At 40.5% G+C, this 17,209-nt stretch overlaps 1 protein-coding gene across 1 annotated transcript; it reads left to right on the forward strand.

Moving 5' to 3' along the window:
- The first annotated feature begins 7,470 nt into the window (after positions 1–7,470).
- On the forward strand, positions 7,471–14,488 carry LOC129829914 (transmembrane protein 198-like). The gene is made up of 5 exons (XM_055891926.1): positions 7,471–7,743; positions 8,851–9,325; positions 9,926–10,501; positions 10,648–10,787; positions 10,986–14,488. The coding sequence occupies exons 2-5, from the start codon at positions 9,136–9,138 to the stop codon at positions 11,136–11,138; spliced, it is 1,059 nt and encodes a 352-aa protein (XP_055747901.1). The 5' UTR covers positions 7,471–7,743; positions 8,851–9,135; the 3' UTR covers positions 11,139–14,488.
- The last annotated feature ends 2,721 nt before the right edge of the window (positions 14,489–17,209 follow it).

The following is a 17,209-nucleotide window of genomic DNA, read 5'->3' on the forward strand; positions in this document are numbered from 1 at the left end:
GGCAAAGAAATTCACTTTTTATCCTGAATACAAAGCATTATGTTTGGGGCAAATCCAACATAACACATTACTGAGTATCAATCTTCATATTTTCAAGCATGGTGATGGATGCATCATGTTATGGGTATGCTTGTCATTGGCAGGTACTAGGGAGTTTCTTTGGATAAAAAGAAATGGAATAGAGCTAAGTACAGGCAAAATTCTAGAGGAAAACCTGGTTCCGTCTGCTTTCCAACAGAAATTGGGAGACAAATCCACCATTCAGCAGGACAATAACCTAAAATGCAAGTCCAAATATACTTACCAAGACAATGTTTAATGTTCCTGAGTGGCCTAATTACCGGTTTGACTTAAATCGGCTTGAAAATCAATGGCAAGACTTGAAAATGTCTATCTAGCAATGATCAAAAACCAACTTGACAGAGCATGAAGAATTTAAAAAAGATTAATGGTCAAATATTGTACATCCAGGTTTTCCAAGCTCTTAGAGACTTACCCAGAACAACTTACAGCTGTAATTGCTGCCAAAGGTGATTCTATCATGTATTGACTCAGTGGGTTGAGATATTGATACTGTATCTAATCAAAATATATTAATTTTTTATTTTCCATTATTTAAAGCAGTTTTTTAAATTACAGAGTATTTTGTGTAGATCGTTGATTTAAAAATTTTTTTTTAACTTTTTTTATCCCACTTCGTAACACAGCAAAATGTGGAAAAAGTCGAGGGGTGTGAATAATTTCTGAAGGCACTGTAAATGTAATTCACTACAATAATCAACAAGGTTTCCCACCAAAGTATAATTGCAAGTGCAGACTTTGTGAAACTGCAATCCATCCAATACATTTTAGATGTGAATCGACTAAATATTTGGCAGGAATGAAAGACTTTCAAAAGAAGACAGAGGATGTCCTGAAATGGACACTACATCTGAGACTGCAAAGTCTGTACACATAAGAAATACATCAGTACACTTCCATTTTACTAGTAATTTCTGTGGCCATTTCTTGACAATACAAGGGGAGCATACAGAGAACCCAAGGTTATTGTTGGGTTGCTGCTGCATAACAAACTATATACATCTCAAACTTCATTAAACCGTTCAGCGATATGATAACTTTTTTGGTCCACAGGCATCTATTGGCTGTAGTATGGTGTAGGCCTAGTAGATGTTATGGAAATCTATTTGATATACAGTGTCACAAGACTGACTGGAGTGTTTACGGACATATTCAATCTCTCCTTATCCCAGTCTGCTGTCCCCACTTGCTTCAAGATGTCCACCATTGTTCCTGTACCCAAGAAAGCAAAGGTAACTGAACTAATTGACTATCGCCCCGTAGCACTCACTTCTGTCAGCATGAAGTGCTTTGAGAGGCTAGTTAAGGATCATATCACCTCTACCTTACCTGACACCCTCGACCCACTTCAATTTGCTTACTGCCCCAATAGATCCACAGACGATGCAATCGCCATTGCACTGCACACTGCCCTGTCCCATTTGGACAAGAGGAATACCTACATAAGAATGCTTTTCATTGACTATAGCTCAGCCTTCAACACCATAGTACCCTCCAAAATCACTCCCTGTTCACCCATGACTGCGTGGTAACGCACGCCTCCAACTCAATCATCAAGTTTGCAGATGACACAACAGTAGTAGGCCTGATTACCAACAATGACGAGACAGCCTACAGGGAGAAGGTGAGAGCCCTGGCAGAGTGGTGCCAGGAAAATAACCTCTCCCTCAACGTCAACAAAACAAAAGAGCTGATAGTGGACTTCAGGAAACAGCAGAGGGAGCACGCCCATATCCACATCGACAGGACCGCATTGGAGAAGGTAGAAACCTTCAAGTTCCTCATCGTACACATCACGGACATTCTGAAATGGTCCACCCACACAGCCAGTGTGGTGAAGAAGGTGCAACAGTGCCTCTTCAACCTCCGGAGGCTGAAGAAATTTGTCTTGGCCCTTAATACCCTCACAAACTTGTACAGATGCACAATCGAGAGCATCCTGTCGAGCTATATCACCGTCTGGTATGGCAACTGCACTGCCCGCAACCGCAGGCCTATCCAGAGGCCGATGTGGTGCGGTCTGCCCAACGCATCACTGGAGGCACACTGCCTGCCCTCCAGGAAACCTACAGCACCCGATGTTACAGGAAGTCCAAAAAGATCATCAAGGACATCAACCACCCGAGGCACGGCCTGTTCACCCAGCTATCATCCAGAAGGCAAGGTCACTACAGGTGCATCAAAGCTGGGACCGAGTGACTGAAAAACAGCTTCTATCTCAAGGATATCAGACTGTTGAATAGCCATCACTAGCCGGCTATCACCTGCTTACTCAACCCTGCACCTTAGAGGCTGCTGCCTTAAATACATAGACATGGAATCACTGGTCACTTTAATAATGGGACACTAGTCACTTTAATATTGTTTACATTCTGCTTTACTCATCTCATATGTATATACTGTATTCTATTCTACTGTATTTTAGTCAATGCCACTCTGACATTGCTTGGCCTAATATTTATGTGTTTCTTAATTCCATTCTTTTACTTTTAGATTTGTGTATTGTTGTGAATTGTTGGATACTACTGTACTGTTGGATTTAGGTACACAAGCATTTCGCTACACCCACAATAACATCTGCTAAATATGTGTATGTGACCAATAAGATTTGATTTGATTTATTTTCTAGATCAGGCCTATGAACTGAACATTCTATCGTCTTCAATTCATTTTCATGAAAAACACAATGCCATGATTGAAAAGCACCTATTGTTTCTTTGCCATTATTGAAACTGCGAGTGATGCAACAAGTGGAACTCAATGGATTTTCTCATGGATTTCCCAAGGGTAGAGTATAGTCAACAAGTTACGATACTCTCTTTGACATACAGTATATTCACAAGAAAACAGTACAATCTGTTCTTTATTGCATACTGTATTATAGAAAACCGTTCGGTCCATAAAAATTGTCACCTCAAATCTTCTGCGTACTGTACTTCTGGGGATTTCACTCGGCAGGTTCTGTCTTAAAAATAGTGCAAATTCTGCTCCTAGAGTTTATACAACTAAATCTATTTCTATGTCTGTTTCCCAAACTTTGGCTAGATGAGTCATCTGAAACATCAGACTGAATTTATTCTCTGTTGACTTTGCCCATGCTACAGCCATTTTAAATTCATGGAGTCGATGCCACAGTTCCTCGGCTGGACGGTGTACCACTGGACCATTGAAGTGAAAAATGCCTTCCATTTATGGAGGTGAAATGGTCACTCAATCAATACACTCTCTTCTTTCCAATCAGCAGTGCCATAAAGAATCCCACGTAGAAAGGTCTTGAGAATTGATTAAACTTGCAGTTTGATATGTCAGTGAGCAACAGTGCCCGTAGGTATAAAATATATTCTGCATATTTTTCTCTGGTGAGGAAAATCTTTTGCTACACATGGTGTGGTCATATTTGACATGTCTAGGTGGCAGAAAAAGTCAATTGGGACAACTAATAAAATCCATAGTCCAACAGTGTTTTAAAGAATACCAAACGTCTATTTAAATGTACTTTTCAATATTTTGGACATCTGCTTATGTATAGCTGCTTGAAGAGGCCAAGAAGGTGATGGTATCACAACAGGAGGAGACAGCAGAAGCAGAATATAAACTCTGTCTATGTCATCTCAACATGCAAAAAAAGTATTTTTACACCTTGTTAAATAGGCATGATCTCCTATCTGAGTAATTCCACACAAGCAGAAACTGTGCACTCAGTTATAATCCTGAGCAATAAAAGAGAGTGCATAATGTGTCCAAATCAATCTTTATCATAAATCCAATCCTGCAGTTTGACACCTGTTCATAACTCTCTACTGAGGTTATGACACCCCTGCCCTGTGCAATATGGATTAAGGCAGTTAAAAAAAAAATGTATGAATATCTTCAGCTGTTGTGAGTCTGGTGACTCTTCATTAAACTGCATTCAGTTAGAAACTTCTTGGAGATTTGAGCACAGCTTTTTAAAATCAGAACAATAGACAAATGGACCTCGTCAGCACATACAGTGCCTTCGGAAAGTATTTAGACACCTTGACTTTTTCCACATTTTGTTAGGTCATAGCCTTACTCTAAATTGATTAAATAATTTTTTCCCCTCATCAATCTACACAAAACACCCCATAATGACAAAGCAAAAACAGGTTTTTAGATTTTTTTTTGCAAATGTATAAAATAAAAAAATGAAATATCACATTTACATAAGTGTTCAGACCATTTACTCAGTACTTTGTTGAAGCACCTTTGGCAGCAGTTACAGCATCGAGTCTTCTTTGGTATGACGCTAAATTGGCACACCAGTCAGATTAATCTCTACAGTGTCAACCCTCTGAGGAGACTTCCCTTTGTTGTCTTTTAAACCCAATATTCTTATCCTGGCATTACTTTTGAGGGATATATATGAGTCTTATAAATGTCATGGTGGCCTTAAACAGTTTATTTGCAAAACGCTATACCTACCAATTTCATACTTGCTTTTTTCCATCAGAAATGATTGCTTATGGGTACCTTCATGGTGTGTAAAATATGATTGTTCTAAAAAAAAATATTAATATATTTTGCTAAATGCTATATATACATTGTTTAGCTGGAATGGATTGTTCGTATCCAGGTATATATCTGACTGTGATATGTGGTTGTCTCACCTAGCTATCTTAAGATGAATGTGTCCTTCCTATAAGTCGCTCTGGATAAGAGCATCTGCTAAATGACTAAAATGTCAAATGATTTACATACAGATCTCATATTACTGTATTGAATTATTATTATTAATTTAAATATTGATGTCACAAATTAATCATTTGTACATTTCTTTATGAAAAATGTAGTTATTTGTTACATTTGACTGTGTAAAACCTAGCAGTACTAATTATTTATCTGAGAGTGAGGCAGATATACACTGAGTTGTACAAAACATTTGGAACACGTTCCTAATATTGAGTTGCACCCCCCTTTTCCCCTCAGAACAGCCTCAATAGCCTCAATGGCCCATGTTAACTGAAATGCTTCCCACATTTGTGTCAAGTTGGCGGGATGTCCTTTGGGTGGTGGACCATTCTTGATACACACGGGAAACTGTTGAGCGTGAAAAACCCAGCAGCGTTGCAGTTCTTGACACACTCAAACCTGGCCTGGCACCTACTACCATACCCCATTCAAAGGCACTTAAATATTTTGTCTTGCCCATAAAAAAAAAAAACAACAACATTTAATTCCAAAACGCTATGAATAGGAGCATCAAGATTCCGTCTCTTTAAGAAGTGTCTAGAATCATAACTTTAGCTTTATCTATCTTTCAAATGGAAGGGGTTGCCTCTGGTACGGTCACATCCAAATTATTGACACCCTTAATAAAGATGAGCAAAAAATATTGTATAAAATAAATAATACAAATACCGAGCTATATTGTATGCTACATTTTTTTTTAAATTATATTATTTTATACTCATTCAGTTGCTCAGAGAGAAATATTTAATTGAATACTTGTTTATTATTACTCAAAAAGATAGGGGTGCCAATCATTTTGACACCTAACGAATATTTTAATCTGCATTAACATTCAACTTTTTTTTGGTTTATCTCAATTCAACAAATGGCATTGTAGCCTTTAATGGCTTACTGTGTCACTGGGGTATAAAAATGAGGTAACACACATGCAAAATCCATTTGTCATCCATCACCATGGGGAAAGGCAAAGAGCTCACAAATGAAAAGAAACAAATCGTTGTTGACTTTCATAAATCAGGCAATGGGTACACTGGAACAGTGGTAAACTTGCCTGGTAGAGGGCCCAAGTGTGTCTTGTCCCCATGCACAGTGAGGAAGGTGGTTCAGGGGGCAAAGAAAATTCCAAGGGCCACAGATGGAGAATTACAAAACTTTGTCCCATCTTGGGGTCACCAAGTCTCCAAATCTACAATTAGACGCCACCAAACCAATGGGCTATTTGGAAGAGTTGCCATAAAAAAGCTTTATTGTGAGCAACCAACAAAAGCAAACGCCTGGAGTTTGCTAAACAGCATTGGCTCTTGGATTGGAACCAGGTGCTATGGTTAGATGAGACGAAAATAGAGCTCTTTGGCACCGGACACGAGTGATGGTTTTGGCCTTGAAAGAAGGTTGCATATGCAGAAAAGAACGTCCTACCTACTGCAAAATATGGAGGCGGATCTTCGATGTTATGAAGCTGTTTTGTTTCCACTGGTCCTGGGGCCCCTGTTAAGGTCAACAGCATCATGAACTGTACCAAGTATCACACAGGACAATTTAGCCTAAAACCTGGTTGCCTCTGCCAGGAGGTTGAAACTTGGCCGCAGGTGGATCTCCCAGCAAGACAATGACCCCAAGCAAACACCAAAATCCACAAAGTAATGGTTAATTAACCACAAAAATCAACATTCAGTCTCCGGACTTGAACCCCATTGAAAACCTGTGGTTTGAATTGAAGAGGGCAGTCCATCAGCACAGACTGAAGGATATCAAGGATCTGGAAAGATTCTGTATGGAGGAATGGTCTGAGATCCTTCCCAATGTGTTCTACAAACTCATTAAACATTATAGAAAAAAAGGCTAAGTGCCATTATCCTCGCAATGGGAGGGTGCACTAAGTACTAAAAAAAGGGGTGCCAATATACATTTTTATCTGAGCATGTGCGTTCCCATAAAATATTATAATTATTTGAGCATACAACCTAGCTCAGTATTTTTATTATTTATTCTATACAGTCTTTTATGCTCATCTTTTTCAAGGGTGACAATAATTTCGGATGTGACTGTATATGCATATTCCGTAAAAAATCTTGAACCTACAGTATAAACCCCAAGGCTCCTTTGTCAGATTTTTGATATATTATGTTGTTTATTCAATCTCGCCAGATATGTTTATTCAATCTGGTAATCATCTGGAAATAATAATGGCTCAGTGAACAGTGCATCAAAATATTCCAGTGGGTAATGTAAACCCTGTGTCTGTAAATCTCTCTCGGTACATTGTGAGATAGTTTATAGTTTCATAAATAAACTGTCAGTCTTATATATATAGATGGTACAGTATGTGTATAATCAAAAAATAAACATCAGTGGTTGATAATGTCATCATGAAACACCATTTCATTTATCAATCTTGTGAGTTCATTTTTCTCTGTTCTTATAAACCATTGATTGGTCATGTGCATATTCACTGAGATATGAGACTACATTTAATGTGTATTTAATGTATGAGCTGTTGACTCATCACATCCAGAATCTCACCTCTTTTCTGGACCACTCACTTTTCCTAGAACGTAAACTTCCATATTCCATCCGTGACATGTTAACTTACATCATGCCTGACTCATGACGAAACACGTCTGGCAATGGGTTCAACCAATCTTACATTTTCCTCTGTTGTAAATCTGTATGACTAGAGAGACATCATGTGGACAACAACAGTATTCCCTCACCTCTGATCTGCACAACAAGCTTGAGACAGATGGTCACTTCTTGCACGGACGCTGTCAGCCGTTCAGTGTCCACAGATGAGAGGAACGCACGCATGAGTAGGATGTCCTCAACACAGCAAAGACAGAGGGAACAGATATAACCCTCCACCTAGAAAACCATACAAAGTGACAAATAAGTAGCAGTCTTATTTCTTCTCATCACAGATTGTAATTCTGACAAGGATATGCCTCATGTCCGGTAAGATTACTTATTTACAGACTCTTAAAACAATTCATGCAAACAGTATTTGTAAATTCATGATCACAAATTCTCTCTGGTAGGCATATGTCTGTTATGTCTGATCAAAATACGTGATACCACCTATTAATTATCAAAGTGGAAGTTGCTATACAACTCATGTAATGCCCGTTGTATTTGACTATTTAGTAATAAACTGACAATGAGGTGTTCATGTGTCTGACTATATAAATATTTTCACAGGGAGTCTCTTTTTGGCAAATGGCTGTGTCCAGTTTTAATTTGTTATCAAAAATGTAAAGTTTATCATCCTGACATCTTAATTATATTCTAATAGCGGAAATCACTTGATTGGTGCCATAGAAAGTGATAGTGTTTTCTGTGTGACTTACAAGCAGAAGGACATGAGCCTCACTACTCCACTAATAGGCCTCTAATTCAGTTATCTGGGGATCTGCCTGAAAGCTTATAAGGTCCTTTAACATAGAGTATACTCTGTTGATTAAGGCAACCCAATTTATCCTTGTGTGCAGAGGTAAGTATGCGATCAACAAGGTACATGTGCACATTGAAAGTAATGGTTTGAATGCTGAAGGTATTGCTTTTTTGTCCAGCTTTTTTGTTTTGTTTAATTGTGTTTCATAGTTTTCAATATTTTTTCCAGCTTTTGAGCCCACCTGCAAGCAACATGGTGTATTCTAAAATATATCATGCCTTTTTGGGGTTTTGGAACGGTATGTCCTACTGTTGGGGTGTTTGTTTTCTTAGCATTGTTCTGTGACTGGAGAACTTTACCATATGTTCAAAACAAAGAGGCCCAATGACTCAGTCGGCATCAAGCCACCCCTCGTTTCCTCATCTGCATCCTCTATTTTAACAAAGGGTCAAGAAAAAAAAGTTTCCTTTTCTGGTTCCTGGGGATAGGGTTGTGGAGTACAGAGGGATTTTTCTTGAAATACATTGTATTCATGCAATCTATTATCTACCTTAGATGTAAATGTGAAGTCTAGATATGAAGAGTCCAGTTTGATCATTTATAGTCTGCCTATTACAGATGTCATATCATTTTCTCTGGCTGTATTTGATTCTCCTCTCCTCTTGTTGCAGGTGCAGGGCAGGAAATGGTCTGATTCACACACCTTTCACATGAGCTTCCTGTTTCCTCAGCACTTACATTCTAACAACATGAAGCATTCGTCACATTCTTTCCTTGAATGAATGGAGCAAAGTCCTGTCCCAATGGAATACTGACAATATACTGGCTTGGTGTTGACTGTTGACGTATGCTCCCAAATGAGATGAAACCAGGAAAACAACACGGTTACACGGATGGCCTTAATTGCTAAATAAAAGCACGGTCATTATCCAGACCTATTGAACTTCTGCTCCAAGATGGCAGACCCCAGCTCACTCTTGGTCACTGATGGGGCAGTGCAGAGGCAGGCTGAAGAGGATCAATATATCCTCTCTGGCTTGGCTGAAGTGGATGCATGTGAGTTGGGGTTCACTAGGAAGTATGACCTCATCCCATCCATCGTCTGCTCAGTATGCCTTTTGTTAGGCCTAATCTACTGCTTTTTTGGTAAGTTCCTGACCTGTAATAGAGGACAGTTGGAACTTCCACATGTGTACTCTCAAGACTTACACATTAAAGACATGATAGGCATATCTGCAATTCAATTACAGTATTTCCACAAAACACTCTAATGCTCCACTAGATACATCATCATTTAACCTCATCATACTAACTGAAATGATTTCCTCAGCTAACTCTAAGCCTTATAGAAAAAACAGGAGGGCCAGGTGTTTGACCTAGGCTAGCCAGGGTTATAATGGATAAGCTCCAGGCTAGGAGAGAGGTAGATGGGTCACCTGGTTCTGTTGCATTCCTCTGAGAGAGAGTCAGAAAACAGCCACCTGGGAGGATGCAGGCAGCTTTCTGACCTTGTACAAATCCATTAAATGTTGATGTCTGATATAAGAAACGCTTACTACGCATCATGTGATGTAACTTTCTCTCTAATATTCTGTAAACTGTACAGTATACCAAACTCTGACATCTAAACATTTATTTTTAATAAAAAACAATCCCTACTTAGTCAAACCTAGTTCACTTTAGTACATTTTGTTTCCTTCTCCATCTTGTTACTTAACATCCCTCCACTTGTCTCTCTTTCTTTAGGATACCGCTGCTTTAAGATGGTCATGTTCCTGTCAGGCTTCATGTTTGGATCTGCGCTAGTCTGCCTGTTGTACCTTAAGGAGCCTGTGCTGGATACCCAGTTGACTATGGAGACCAAAGCAGGTATCCTCCTGGGAGTGTCTGTACTCTGTGGCCTGGTGACTATGCTGGTACAGACTGTGGGGCTCATCATTACTGGCCTAGAGCTGGGGTGTCTGCTCACCCTTGCCAACCTACTGGTTGTCAGACAGTTTTACAGCCTTACCCCACTATGGGTGCCTCTCGGTGCACTCCTAGCCACGAGCACCTTTTGTGCCACTCTCACACTGCAGTGGCAGAAACTATTCACTGTGCTCTCCACGGCTGCAGTCGGAGCCGCTGTGGTGATGGCATGCGTGGACTACTTTGTAGAGACATCTCTGCTGGCTGGCCATGCGTACGACATCCTGTCTCAGGTTCCCCCTCGGCCCCTCTGCTGGTACAGCTGGGTTATAACAGGCGCGTTTCCTCTATTTAGTCTGATGGGGGTAATGGTGCAATGGATGCTCACTGCCAAAGGACTGTCCCACACAGAAGGTGAGTGGCACAGTTTCATACAAAATATGTAACGCTTATTTCCTCGATGTCATTACTACTTCATTCGACACTTAGGTTAAACTGACTGGTTACAACATAATTCTGTTTTTTTTGTACCATGCTAATTTACTCTGAATGCCCTCCAGTACCTGTCAGTGGACGACAAAAACAGGTCCAACTGATGCGAATCAGACAGAGAGATGCCCAGAGACGACCCCAGCTGGGCACTTACCGCCATCGCAAGCCTCCAATTCTAAAGCGTTATGCTGGAGACGTCCTGGCCCCAGTGAGTTACTTCACTCCTAATGGGCATGTCCTAATGGGCATAAATGAGCTTGATTCAAACATTTTTTTGAAAAACGTTATGCACATAGCTAATAGACAATTAGTTGCATGTCATGTTTTGAAAGATTGCATTTTTTTCTATCATCCTAGACAGAGGATCAATGCAACAATGTTTTTTCTTTACCACTTTACCTTACAGAGTTACATCCAGAGTCTTCGTGACCGCCAGATGGGTACAGGCTCCTCTAGCAGCAGCATCATCAGCAACAGCACAGTCAACCACACCATGATAGACTTTGAGACAGGCTTCATGGTTCCCCTGAATGCCTCCTCCCTAGTCTACAGGGTCTAAGGGACAAACACCAAATAGTAGGCATCACCTCCCAGTTCCACTAAGGTGCCCAACACCTCTCTCCAGCAGACAATTCATAGACTGTTGTAAAAAGAAAAACAGACTGATTCTTGAGACAAGAGATTCAGCCAAGTAATTCACCTTGTTGTTTTGTTTATTATTCTATGTCTAAGGTATCAGACAGTCAATTGTAATATAACCATTGATCATTCCTCAATTAAATAAGTTTGCTTTATTTTGTTCAGTTTGCTAATATACATTTTTGTGAAGATATCCATTGTTACAGTTGTTAGGTTCCAATTTTGAGTAAATAACTCACGGACACTAGAGAAGCTTAACCAAGTTTAATTCTTCCAGCTGTAATTCAGACAAAAAACATTTCACACAAGTATTAATATTTAACCCTGTCTCCTAGGCTGAGTCTCCTCCTCCACAACTGAACAGCCAACGCATCTCTGTTGCTAGACAGAACCTTAGTGATATCTGTTCTTCCTCACTTCATCTAACCTCACCTCTACCCAAAGTGCTCACTCCTCCCCAACTCAAGGCTGTCATGGTTATTGATACCAGACTGTGTCTCTTCTCCTCCCAGAGGATCCCTGATGCCTAACAATAACATATCCTGACACAATGTAAACATTATAAACTCAGCAAAAAAAATGTCCCTTTATCAGGACCGTGTCTTTCAAAGATAATTTGTAAAAATCCAAATAACTTCACAGATCGTCATTGTAAAGGGTTTAAACACTTTCCCATGCTTGTTCAATGAACCATAAGTAATTAATGAACATACACCTGTGGAACGGTCGTTAAGACACTAACAGCTTACAGACGGTGGGCAATTAAGGTCACAGTTACGAAAACTTAGGACACTAAAGAGGCATTTCTTCTCACACCGAAAAACACCAAAAGAAAGATGCTCAGGGTACCTGCTCATCTGCGTGAACATGCCTTAGGCATGCTGCAAGGAGGCATGAGGACTGCAGATGTGGCCAGGACAATAAATTGCAATGTCCGTACTGTGAGACGCCTGAGACAGCGCTACAGGGAGACATGACGGACAGCTGATCGTCCTCGCAGTGGCAGAACACGTGTAACAACACCTGCACAGGATCGGTACATCCGAACATCACACCTGCGGGACAGCTACAGGATGGCAACAACAACTGCCCGAGTTACACCAGGAACGCACAATCCCTCCATCAGTGCTCAGACTGTCCGCAATAGGCTGAGAGAGGCTGGACTGAGGGCTTGTAGGCCTGTTGTAAGGCAGGTCCTCACCAGACATCACCGGCAACGACGTTGCCTATGGGCACAAACCCACAGTCACAGGACCAGACAGGACTGGCAAAAAGTGCTCATCACTGACGAGACGCGTTTTTGTCTCATCAGGGGTGATGGTCGGATTCGCCTTTATCATCGAAGGAATGAGCGTTACACCGAGGCCTGTACTCTGGAGCGGGATCGATTTGGAGGTGGAGGGTCCGTCATGGTCTGGGGAAGTGTGTCACAGCATCATCGGACTGAGCTTGTTGTCATTGCAGGCAATCTCAACGCTGTGCGTTACAGGGAAGACATCCTCCTCCCTCATGTGGTACCCTTCCTGCAGGCTCATCCTGACATGACCCTCCAGCATGACAATGCCAACAGCCATACTGCTCGTTCTGTGCGTGATTTCCTGCAAGACAGGAATGCTAGTGTTTTGCCATGGCCAGCGAAGAGCTCGGATCTCAATCCCATTGAGTATGTCTGGGACCTGTTGGATCGGAGGGTGAGGGGTAGGGCCATTCCCCCCAGAAATGTTCGGGAACTTGCAGGTGCCTTGGTGGAAGAGTGGGTTAACATTTCACAGCAATAACTGGCAAATCTGGTGCAGTTCATGAGGAGGAGATGCACTGCTGTACTTAATGCAGCTGGTGGCCACACCAGATACTGACTGTTACTTTTGATTTTGACCCCCCCTTTGTTCAGGGACACATTATTCCATTTCTATTAGTCACATGTCTGTGGAACTTCTTCAGTTTATGTCTCAGTTGTTGAATCTTGTGTCGTGATGTTGTATTAGTTAATGTGACAACTGTTGTTCATCAAATGATTAAAGGTTTCTAATTGCGTGATTAAATGAATCAAGCAATTATTAACTCATTAACCTGGGGCACCATGGGAAAATTAGTTTTATTGAGTTTCTATTTCCCAAATTAACTCAAAGAATATCAGAATATCGATTTTACAACAGTCACTAATTAATCAGTTTCCTCTACAATCTCATTCTGAACGTCGCATTATCCGGGAATCTGCACGGACCCGGGTCCCACCAATGAGTTCGTACCACACAAGTTGATTATTAGTTGATTATTTATTTTCTAGAAAGCTAAAATGATGATAACATATACACATACATAAAACACAGTCTAGGCTATTGATTAGAACATAGTATAACGTCACCCAAAATGGGTGCTTGATAGGGGTCTTCTGAGGACAGACAGCTCTGTAGCTCAGAGCTCACAGCGTAGGAATGAAACAGTGTAAATACCACGATTAGATGGAGAGTGGAGGCTAGGTGGTCCGGCTTGAATTCACCCGCTTAGACACAGCTACTCATCAGTAGCATGGGTAGAAAAAGATTTCTTTGTCTTCAACCTTGGGTTGAGTTTTGGGTTAGTTGACTTTTTAGACCTCGGCTGCAGCTTGGGTCACTTAGTCTGATCTGTTCATTCTTAACTCACATGTCTTATACCCTCGGGTAAGAAGTGGGCGTAACCACCTTTAGGGCAATTCTCTGGGTGTACCAAGTTAAGAGGCAAGTTCTAGATTTTACTCAAATCCAATTTTAGACAACTAACTTCACATTTCATCTTTACCAAAACATTCTCTTTGATTTGGACATTTTCCACACAACGTACAATGTATAAACATCAAGCATATCCTAGGAAAACTCTTACAGTTACAATGTTTACGTAATAACGTCATCTATTAACCTTTAATAACAAAACAAAAAATGACATACATTTTCATATTCCATCTATCGTCATGACCACCATTGTAGTTGACGGAAATCATTGTTCCAAAGTCCCTTTATTGCATGTTTAATGTTCTGAGGCTGGTTCTCCATAGTGAGAGGACAAAGAAATGTTGTCTGTGGCCAAAGATTTACTATGGGTGTGAGAGGTCATAAAACCCCCACATCTTCAGACCCCTAGATCTCTCCTCCTCTGTTGGGGGTGAGAGATAATCTGTAGGGTTGTGGTCTCCTGTAACCTGACCTGATCAAGACAGTCATGACACTTGTTATGTTCATACAAATATTTACACATGTTAAGTTTGCTGAAAATAAACGCAGTTGACAGTGAGTGTTTCTTTTTTTGCTGAGTTTACATCACCCTCTCTCCCTCAGTGACATTGTTAATTGTTAGGTTCTAAGATCTCCACCTGTCTCCCCTAAACATTAGCAAAGCCATCTAACTCCTACAGATAACCATTAACTTCTGATGTAAAAACCCTCAGATACCATACTTCTGATCTATCATGTATCTAGTACAGCAATGTTCAAAGTTTACCCAGAATCCAACAGTTTTATGCACAGTGTACAAGAGGGTGAAATACAATGTGGGGGATACATTACGTACATTGTACATGCCTTGCACAAGAGATAGTATATAAAACATTTTTGTCGCTCTTCTGTTGTCAAAATAAATAAACATCCATAAATGTTACTATATTTCACCTCATAGGGTTAGGTGATATACTGGCTAGGCTATAGTATCATTACAGTGACAGTCTGGTTCTGGAGGTTGATGTCTTACTGTACAAATGAAATACCACTGACCTCTAACAACCTATAGATCACATTGCAACCATTTTTCACAAGTTCTGAGAGGGTAGCCCTTATCCATAACTTGGTTATTGTTGATGCGCCAGTACTAGTTACCTTTGAAAACTTATAGATGGCTGTTTGTCCATGTGAAGGCAGCATTCAGGTTTTAGGATACCCCAGAGAAGAGATGTGAGATGGTTTTGGGATGCGTGCTGGAGTCCATTGCCCCAGCTTCAGCCCACTGCCAATACTGAGAACACTAAGTAATAGAATGAAAGGTAACTATTATCTTGTCGCTACATCCCACTCATTCTGAAATGGTTTAGACTAGAGGGTATATTACATGTTCACATATTATCCACAAAACATTGTTTGTTTATTTATTTGCGCCTTACCTTGAATAATATCACTTTGTTATTCCAGTTAAAGTACAAGGTTGAATTGACATTAGAATGAATGCTGTCCAAGTATTTGGGAGTTTGAATCTTGTATATCACCACACTTTGTCTCCTAAAGAACATGACAGTGACACATGAAAACTACAATTCTGAGAGAAATTCCAGAACTGAAACAGGGACAGTGTAGCCTGGTCCAAGATCTGTATGATATCTTGACGACTCCTATGTATAGGTAGAACAATGTTTGGTAATGACAAGTCAGCAGAAACTGATTTGGGACCAGGCTAGGAATAGTGTGAGTCAGGGCAAAAAGGTATACCTTTTAGGAAGTAGGTCTTGTTGGTCCTCTAAGAGTAAACAGCTGCATTGAGGCTCCCTGGTAGATCCTTCCACAGCAGAGATCAGGATGGGTGTGTTGTAGCCAGTAGTGTCAGACACTGTCCACACATACTAACCGCTGAAGATGTGTGTCTTGCAAAAAGGACCTGGGTGGTGGATAAATATCAGACAAACAAACACTTGTAAATACTGTATATCCAAAGGAAAGCGCTGTGCTATTTTGCAGTTTCACATATAGTTTACATTGTGTTTTGTAGGACAGACATTGGGATAAAATCTTTACGGTACCTACCTAACATAATTGCATCCATGGTACCCTTGTAAGAATGTGGTGGACCTGCCTCTAGGATTGGATGATTTGGCTTTCTGGATACTGTGGGACGATTGGCTGGCTTCCCTAAAGGAGAACAGAAAAGGCAAAGGTTTCAAACAAATAACGTCTTGAACCGGTCTTTATCATCTACAGTTGAAGTCGGAAGTTTACATACTTAGGTTGGAGTCATTAACACTCGTTTTTCAACCAATCCACAAATGGCTTGTTAACAAACTATAGTTTTGGCTAGTCGGTTAGGACATCTACTTTGTGCATGACACAAGTCATTTTTCCAACGATTGTTTACAGACAGATTATTTCACTTATAATTCACTGTATCATAATTTCAGTGGGTCAGAAGTTTACATACACTAAGTTGACTGTGCCTTTAAACAGCTTGGAAAATTCCAGAAAATTATGTCATGGCTTTAGACGCTTCTGATAGACTAATTGACATCATTTGAGTCAATTGGAGGTGTACCTGTGGATGTATTTCAAGGCCTACCTTCAAACTCAGTGCCTCTTTGCTTGACATCATGGGAAAATCAAAAGAAATCAGCCAAGACCTCAGAAAAGTCTAGTTCATCCTTGGGAGCAATTTCCAAATGTCTGAAGGCACCACATTCATCTGTACAAACAATAGTACACAAGTATAAACACCATGGGACCACGCAGCCGTCATACCGCTCAGGAAGGAGACGCGTTCTGTCTCCTGGAGATGAAAGTACTTTGGTGCGAAAAGTGCAAATCAATCACAGAACAACAGAAAAAGAACTTGTGAAGATGCTGGAGGAAACAGGTACAAAAGTATCTATATCCTTAGTAAACCGAGTCCTATATCGACATAACCTGAAAAGGCGCTCAGCAGGAAGAAGCCACTGCTCCAAAACCGCCATAAAAAGCCATACTACGGTTTGCAACTGCACATGGGGACAAAGATCGTACTTTTTTGGAGAAATGTCTTCTGGTCTGATGAAACAAATATAGAATTGTTTGGCCATAATGACCATGGTTATGTTTGAAGGAAAAAGGGGGATGCTTACAAGCCGAAGAACACCATCCCAACCGTGAAGCACGGGGGTGCCAGCATCATGTTGTGGGGCTGCTTTGCTACAGGAGGGACTGGTGCACTTCACAAAATAGATGGCATCATGAGGTACGAAAATTATGTGGATATATTGAAGCAACATCTCAAGACATCAGTCAG

This window comes from Salvelinus fontinalis, chromosome 31 (assembly GCF_029448725.1).
Source record: "Salvelinus fontinalis isolate EN_2023a chromosome 31, ASM2944872v1, whole genome shotgun sequence".
Lineage (NCBI taxonomy): Eukaryota > Metazoa > Chordata > Actinopteri > Salmoniformes > Salmonidae > Salvelinus > Salvelinus fontinalis.